This window comes from Osmerus mordax, chromosome 6 (genome assembly GCF_038355195.1).
Source record: "Osmerus mordax isolate fOsmMor3 chromosome 6, fOsmMor3.pri, whole genome shotgun sequence".
NCBI classification, from domain to species: Eukaryota; Metazoa; Chordata; class Actinopteri; order Osmeriformes; family Osmeridae; genus Osmerus; species Osmerus mordax.
This window is the reverse complement of record NC_090055.1, coordinates 19,130,648-19,139,504: the sequence shown is the minus strand read 5'-3', so window position 1 is coordinate 19,139,504 and position 8,857 is coordinate 19,130,648. Positions and strand designations below refer to the sequence as shown.

Sequence of the window (8,857 nt, the reverse complement as noted above, 5' to 3'; positions counted from 1 at the left end):
TGTACGCAGCTTCCTGTACGCAGCACCCTGAGGAGCAGGACCCTGAGGAGCAGGACCCTGAGGAGCAGCTCCCCGAGGAGCAGGACCCTGAGGAGCAGGACCCTGAGGAGCAGCTCCCTGAGGAGCAGGACCCTGAGGAGCAGCTCCCTGAGGAGCAGGACCCTGAGGAGCAGCTCCCTGAGGAGCAGGACCCTGAGGAGCAGGACCCTGAGGAGCAGGACCCTGAGGAGCAGCTCCCTGAGGAGCAGGACCCTGAGGAGCAGGACCCTGAGGAGCAGCTCCCTGAGGAGCAGCTCCCTGAGGAGCAGGACCCTGAGGAGCAGGACCCTGAGGAGCAGGACCCTGAGGAGCAGCACCCTGAGGAGCAGGACCCTGAGGAGCAGGACCCTGAGGAGCAGGACCCTGAGGAGCAGCACCCTGAGGAGCAGCACCCTGAGGAGCAGGACCCCGAGGAGCAGGACCCTGAGGAGCAGCTCCCTGAGGAGCAGCTCCCTGAGGAGCAGCTCCCTGAGGAGCAGCTCCCTGAGGAGCAGCTCCCTGAGGAGCAGGACCCTGAGGAGCAGGACCCTGAGGAGCAGGGCCCTGAGGAGCAGGACCCTGAGGAGCAGCTCCCTGAGGAGCAGGACCCTGAGGAGCAGGACCCTGAGGAGCAGGACCCTGAGGAGCAGGACCCTGAGGAGCAGCACCCTGAGGAGCAGGACCCTGAGGAGCAGGACCCTGAGGAGCAGCTCCCTGAGGAGCAGCACCCTGAGGAGAAGCTCCCTGAGGAGCAGGACCCTGAGGAGCAGGACCCTGAGGAGCAGCACCCTGAGGAGCAGGACCCTGAGGAGCAGGACCCTGAGGAGCAGCTCCCTGGAGCCGAGTGCACCAGCTGGGCGTAAAAAAGTTGTTCTTAACTCCTACGTCGGTCTTAGTTACGTCCGACTTTGTGATTTGAATTTACACCGAGTGCACCAAGCTTGACAGGCCACGGTCGTAGCTACGCCTGGTTTTAAGATGTGCGTCCTTGTGAAAATGCGAAAGTGTCGATCGTTGCCAAGCAACACATTTAAGAGCCTATCCAAAGCGCACTTAGCTAGCCTATCTCCCTTCAAAACAAGCCATGGATTTAAAAAAGAAAGAAAAGGAAAATACATTTTACTGATAGAGAAATTAGAAAACTTCTAGAGTTGTTTACTCAGAATAGAAGCGTGTTCACGGGGAAATGTAATAATATCAACACAAACAAACAGAAACAATCAGCTTGGAAATCGATCACCAATCAAATTAACAGTGGATTTGTGCGATCACGGACAACTTTTTCTCGCCTTAATGTCCTTTCCATATGTTGCCTATAAACAAGACGCGCTGCATGTGCGATCAAACGGTTGTACATTATAATTACCATGGATATTAGTCCGATTTTCCAACTTAAGCCTGCTCCCCACTAGGCGTAAAATGTACACCCAGGTGCAGCACATAAAGGGCTTAAGTCTAACTGGTGCACTAGTCGTAACTTTAAGTTAGTCGTAACTTTCAGTTCTACGTCGGACGTAGCGTTACACCCAGGCGTACGCCCAGCTGGTGCACTCGGCTCCTGAGGAGCAGGACCCTGAGGAGCAGGACCCTGAGGAGCAGGACCCTGAGGAGCAGGACCCTGAGGAGCAGGACCCCGAGGAGCAGGACCCCGAGGAGCAGGACCCCGAGGAGCAGGACCCTGAGGAGCAGGACCCTGAGGAGCAGGACCCTGAGGAGCAGGACCCTGAGGAGCAGGACCCTGAGGAGCAGCACCCTGAGGAGCAGGACCCTGAGGAGCAGGACCCTGAGGAGCAGCTCCCTGAGGAGCAGGACCCTGAGGAGCAGCACCCTGAGGAGCAGGACCCTGAGGAGCAGCTCCCTGAGGAGCAGCTCCCTGAGGAGCAGCTCCCTGAGGAGCAGGACCCTGCAGGACCCTGAGGAACAGGACCCTGAGGAGCAGGACCCTGCAGGACCCTGCAGTAACCAGGGCTCGTGGCAGACGTCCTACACCACAGAAGGCAATAGTGGCGCGCTTGTCGCTAACGTGAAACCCGTCTTTTAGTGTTTTGGGAGGGGAGGGAGGGGGGGGAGGGGGGTAATTAAAGCGAGCACTCCAACCTGCCTGCCAGAGCATCCATTTTGAGGCAGCTCCCAATTAGGAGGTGTGTGTGTATGTGTATGGTGTATGCGTGTGTACGGTGTGTATGTGCATGGTGTGTGTGTGTGTGTGTGTTAGAGAGACAGAGAGAGAGCGCTCCAGTCTCTAATGGCCGGGCAGATTGATTTAAATGCAAACTAGAGAGGATTTAATTAACTGCTTTTACAGAAAGTGTTTAATAGGAGTTTCCCCATTCCCAGACACTCATTCATTATGCAGCCTTGTGTGTTTTTGTCTTTTATCTCGCAGTAAAATCCTAGTCTTAATTCTTAAGAAGTCTTAATTGTGACTGAGGTGTTGTAAGTGGCCACTTCTCGAAGTAGCAGACCCTCACTTCTCTGTGTCTCTCACTCTGTCTCACTCTCTCTCTCTCTCTCTCTCTCTCTCTCTCTCTCTCTCTCTCTCTCTCTCTCTCTCTCTCACTCTCTCACACTCTATCTCTCTCTCTTTGTATCTCTCTGTCTCTCCGTCTCTCCCTCCATCTCTCTGTGTCTTTCTGTCTGTCTTAGGTGCACACAGGTGTTCCTGCAGTGTTTCCTCTAGGATTTCTTTTGCAGTAGGGGCGGGTCTGTCCGATACCCAACCCCCCTCCCCCACCCCCCCCCACCGAAAAAAGTTCTAACCCTATATTTCAGAGCACGTTAATGTAATATGTAATATTGCACATATTTTCGTCCTATATCCCCTAAAGCAATAAGGCTAGGCTACTTAAAGACACCTTCCACTCATAAAGTATGTTCTAAATGGCATGAATGCTGCCAATTAATAATAGACGTAACAACTTATTGTAAATGGTCAGTAGCCTATAGCCTATCGATTTAAGGTACTCGAAAGCATGTACACTGTCTGCTTCACTTGAAAGGCTAAGCATTCTGTAGCAAATAATAACAATAAACCCACTATTTATTCATTAAAACTACTTCAGCATAATAATGCACCTAAAATACAAACGTGAGCAAAGGCAGCAATCGCTATCGAATCAACAGACGTGCAATTTAGCTAGCAGGGGAAGAATACAAACAACGAAAATCACCAGTTAACTTAATTTAAATTCGCAAGAACTATAGACTTATACAATAACAGGCTTAAATGAACTGACAACATAAATTATACGACTTACAGTTCTCAAGGACGCACACACGCAATCTCAACTGCGCTGTGAAGCGCGTGTCCGTGCTATTCTCCGACATGCACTCTAACAATCACTGCTGATAGACGGTCTCCAATTTTGTACAGCCCTATTTCTGATACCGTGGCGGCAGAAATTTAGCCGTGGCGCGCCACCACGGAAAAATCAACATAGCGGAAACACTGTCCTGGATGATCCAGATACTGACCCCCTTGTCTCTGTGTGTGTGTGTGTGTGTCTCTGTTGGTGATGGTGCGTGCGTGCTCCAGGTGCTGGTGACCACTCCAGAGAAGTGGGACGTGGTGACCAGGAAGAGCGTGGGTGACGTGGCTCTGTCCCACATGGTGCGTCTGCTCATCCTGGACGAGGTGCACCTGCTGCACGAGGACCGAGGGCCTGTCCTGGAGAGCCTGGTGGCCCGCACCCTCCGCCAGGTCAGGACCTCACACACACACACACACACACACGCAGAGAGACACACACACACAGAGACACACACAGAGAGAGACACACACACACAGAGACACACACAGAGAGAGAGACACACACACAGAGAGACACAGACACACACACAGACACTCACACACACGCACACACACACAGAGACACACACACACACTCACGCAGAGAGACACACACACACACACACACACAGACAGAGACACACAGACACTCTCTCACACACACACACACACACACACACACACACACACACACACACAGAGATACACACACACACAGAGACACACACTATGGGGTGTAATCAGTGTCACACAGTGCGTTCCCCCTGGCGAGTTTTAAAAGGGAATGAATACTACACCTTACAGTTGGATAGAAAATTTGGTGTGCGTATAAACAAGCATAATTTGTGCATATTACATTTGATGAGGCGTGCGCACAGGCCTGCCCGCCTAAACGCGTGAGATCTTTCGGCAGGGTCAGATGGCTTTTTAGAAATTATTTTTGTGCCGTCAGTTCCCAGTCATTCACAGGCGTAAACAAACAATCCATGGCTGGACTCGCATCCACCATGCTAAAACTGTGGTAGGCAATAATCACCGACTAACAACGCCAACATGAATTTCGAAAGACCTCACGCGTCCAGACGTGCAGGTGTTTCTGTGTCTGCATGCACAGCACACACGACCGCCTGTGCGCACGCATAGATATCTACCAAACAGTCAGGCGCGTGTGTGAGGCGCATGACGGGTGGAGTGGACGCGTCCCGTACGCGTTGGTCACACGTCAGTAAAACCCGCGTGCCACGGTGCAGGGCCACGCCTACGTGGCACGCGTGTGCGAACGCCCGTGTCTATTGGAAGTCGCGGAAAGTTCTGGCGTGCGTTCAGACGGTCGATAACATCGCGCGGGCGTGTGCAGGAGCTGCGGCGCTTTGCGCGTGAACCGGTGACAGGTGGTACAGCTCATACACACACTCACAGACACACACACAGACATACACAAATGCATGCAGGCACACACACACACACACTCAGAGGCAGAGAGACACACACACAGGGGCCCTGTGTGTGGCCCTGAAGCCTCTCTCGTTTGTGTGTTACCCCGGCTTGTTGGATGTCCTCTTGATTGATTCATTTCCATGGTTGGCGTGAGTTTCAGGCTGTGTGTGTGTGTATGCGTTTATGGGTGTGTGCGTGTCTATGGGTGTGTGTGTGTGTGTGAGAAATCCTCCCGATGATGACTGGCAGGGGGCTGTGCAGCCGGCCGTCCGGCCAGCAGGGATATTAGAGTGATTATGCAAATGCTGCCAGGCGAGGAGACGCTCCCAGAACGTTCCGTGTCGGTGTTCCTTCATGACAGACTCCTGGCAGGTGTCAATCCGTCCCAGGAATGATTAAGGGGGGGGTAGGGATTGTCTGGTCCCTTAGGTACAGTAAGAAGGATTTGGATGGTATTCTCTCTCCCTGTACTCTCACACACGCACGCTCAGCTTGCGGCTGCTGTCCTGCGGCACCCGTGTTTGTGGTACTGCTGAAGGCCAGGTGGAGAGGAGAGGCTGGAAGCTCTGCAGAGACAGGGAGAGACCACGAGAGATACAGAGAGGGTGTGTGTGCGTGTGTCTGTGTATATTTGTGTGTGTGGCAGTGCAGAAAGGGGACCTCTGGCTGGGGTTAACCGCTGGTTAATTGAAAGCGGTCTCTCCATGTGACCCTGCTGTTTACTGGGTTCAGACTGGAGTTATCTGCAGCCCTCACGCATCTAGACTTGCTGACTGGGTTATACTCCTGCTCTCCTCCTCTTCTCCTCCTCTCCTCCTCTTCTCCTCCAGTGAGGCACTGTCTGTTTGCCTCTCTCTCTCTCTCTCTCTCTCTCTCTCTCTCTCTCTCTCTCTATCTCTGTCTGTCTGTCTGTCTGTCTGTCTGTCTGTCCCTCTCTGGGAAAGAGCAAACCATTCAGCAGTGAAAAAGAAGGCGGCACAAAAGACGTGTGGAGTCCATGCCGATGAACCGAGAATGTTTGCAGGAATCCCAAGGACAAGGTTCCCGTCGTCTGAATTGATGACCGCGCCGTCACGACAGAGAGCCCAGTAAACGCAAGAGTTACTCATCAGCACATGAAGATGCCCTCACAAAGCGCCGCCTAATAGGGTCACATCGCTTCCACCCGACCTCTTGTCGGAAGCGGCCTTGCGTTTTTTCCACCATGCGAACCAGGTATCTTGGACCTGTTAAGAACGTTCGAGAAAGAACCTGTTTCTTTGTTCGCGCCGTTCAGAGGTTTAGGAGTCCGGCCTGACAGTCTGCCGAGAGGAAGAGATTCACTGTGAGGTCAAGATCACCTCGCAGAGAAGCGACTCGAAACATGTTTTAATGCAAAATGGCTGCAATAACTTCATCTATACACAGGCCGTCACATGAAGAGTCTGTGCATGATATCACAGATGAACAGGAACAATACAGCAGAGATTGCTTTCTCGTGTTTGCTAGTATAATGTGTGTGTGTGTGTGTGTGCGTGTGTGAGCAAGGTGGAACCAAAAGTCAACACATTAGAAGTTATTCCTGTTTTTAAGATGCAGTGAATTATTGATTGGTGCACAGTAAGCTCTTGAGGGAGAGCATGCGTGTCCCCGTGTGTGTGTGTTTGCTTGCGTGTGTGTGTGTGTGTGCGCCTGCTAGATTGTTGCCTCTGGAAACCACAGGATGAGTGGCTTCATCAATAAAATATGGCAGTAGAGAAGAATACAGTTCCCTGAAGGACAGGTCTTTAATTCTACAAAGGCAAACCAAAACAAGCCAAGTATCTCTGGACGGTGAGACTATGTTGAGAGCCTGAGAGAGAGAGAAGGATTCAGAGAGTGAAATTAACTCAAGGAGTCTCATAGCCCCGACACAGCCCTACCCAGACCCCAGACACAGCTCTACCCAGACCCCAGACACAGCTCTACCCAGACCCCAGACACAGCTCTACCCAGACCCCAAACACAGCTGTACCCAGACCCCAGACACAGCTCTACCCAGACCCCAGACACAGCTCTACCCAGACCCCAGACACAGCTGTACCCAGACCCCAGACACAGCTCTACCCAGACCCCAGACACAGCTCTACCCAGACCCCAGACACAGCTCTACCCAGACCCCAGACACAGCTCTACCCAGACCCCAAACACAGCTGTACCCAGATACAGCCCTACCCAGACCCCAGACACAGCTCTGCCAAGATCACAGCTAGGTGAGAGACAGAAAGTTCCACAGACAGAGAGAAAGATAGATAAAGAGACGCATACGCGCACACACACACACACGTCCTCTGAAGATCCTGACTGCTGCCCGTCAACCATAAAACTGCACTTATCACGGCCCTTGACGAAGAGAAACAGCCTGCCTCTTAAACAGACGTTACGGCATGCTGTAAAAGCAGTTTCCCTGTCCCAGTGGTGATCCAGAGAGGCTGGCGTCACTGGGAGCTAACATGGGAGGCTGCTAACTGCTGCTAGCTGCTACTCACCTCAGCCTTGCTCAAGAACAAGTCTGTGTCTCTCCTCTCACAAGCTCCAATCTGTCATCCTGCCTAGTGAGAAGCTGATGAGACCAGGGGCTCCTAGCGCTTTAAGGTTTCCTCGCTGAGGATTAAATAGGAAGTGCTCCATCCACCTGGAGAGGTGTGAGCCCACTGACCCCTCCCCCTGCACTGGCTCCTCCCCCTGCATTAGCCCCTGCACTGGCTCCTCCCCCAGAACTGACTCCTCCCCCTGCAGAGGCTCCTCCCTCCGTCTCTGGCTCCTTCAAGCCCATGTGTTATTCTCCACTCTTGATTTTTATCCAAAGCCACATACACAGAAGGTTCTCAGAAATGCGTCGTTCTAACAGTTCCTCGTGGTCAGAGTCAAGGAGTGCAGAGCCAACATCTTCTAGGCCATAAAACCTTCAAGTTCAACTGATGATGAAAGAAAATGGAGAAAAGACAAAACAGAGTTAGTGAGCAGACTGTGTATACGTGGCTGCTTGGATGTGTGGATCAGTGTCCGCTTAGACTCAGCCTGCCCGCCTGCCTGCCTGCCTGGCTTGGCCTGCCTGGCCTGCGGCTGGGACTGGCTGGGTGCTGATCTAGATGGTGGCCTGTGATTGGCTGGGTGCTTATCTAGATAGTGGCCTGTGACAGGTACTGTGTCATGGTAAAGGCCTTACCAATCTTCCCTGCCTCACACTCTCCCCAGGAGTCTGCAAGATAGTGCTCGCACGCGCTCATATATGGCCTCACGCCTTCTCTCTCTGGCACACAATCACACACACACACGTATATACTATATATATATATAATTTTATTAATATATGTGTGTGTGTGTGCACGGTATATCTGTGTGTGAACGCTGTGATCATAGTTGTTGGTTGTGAGAGAGTTCCCTTCTGAGAGAGTTAGTGGATGAATGTGGCGATATCTACCCTGCGGTGGTTCATACAGTGTATCTACCCTGCAGTGGTTCATACAGTGTATCTACCCTGCGGTGGTTCATACAGCGTATCTACCCTGCGGTGGTTCATACAGTGTATCTACCCTGCGGTGGTTCATACAGCGTATCTACCCTGCGGTGGTTCATACAGCGTATCTACCCTGCGGTGGTTCATACAGTGTATCTACCCTGCGGTGGTTCATACAGCGTATCTACCCTGCGGTGGTTCATACAGTGTATCTACCCTGTGGTGGTTCATACAGTGTATCTACCCTGCGGTGGTTCATACAGCGTATCTTACAGTAGGTTGGTGTCTACCTTCTGACTGTCGTTTGAGTTGACCTCCCAGACTGTCTTCTTCTGTGGTGTGCGCTGGGCTTGACGTCTCTTCTTCTGTGGTGTGTTGGCGGCAGGTGGAGTCCACCCAGAGTATGATCCGTATCCTGGGGCTGTCGGCCACGCTGCCTAACTACCTGGACGTGGCGTCCTTCCTGCACGTCAACCCCTACATCGGCCTGTTCTTCTTCGACAGTCGCTTCCGGCCAGTCCCCCTGGGGCAGAGCTTCATAGGCATCAAGTCCAACAACAAGGTGAGGGGGGCACACGCACGCACACACACACACACACGCACGCACGCGCACGCGCACACACACACACACACAC

General features: G+C 52.6%; 1 protein-coding gene across 1 annotated transcript in view; it reads left to right on the top strand.

Moving 5' to 3' along the window:
* ascc3 (activating signal cointegrator 1 complex subunit 3) overlaps window positions 1-8,857 on the top strand; it is a 66,483-nt gene that overhangs the window by 8,474 nt on the left and 49,152 nt on the right. The window contains exons 2-5 of the mRNA XM_067238132.1: window positions 1,588-1,748; window positions 1,858-2,041; window positions 3,554-3,718; window positions 8,608-8,784. Of these exons, the coding sequence (XP_067094233.1) occupies window positions 1,588-1,748; window positions 1,858-2,041; window positions 3,554-3,718; window positions 8,608-8,784 (687 nt within the window). The remainder of the gene's footprint in view (window positions 1-1,587; window positions 1,749-1,857; window positions 2,042-3,553; window positions 3,719-8,607; window positions 8,785-8,857) is intronic.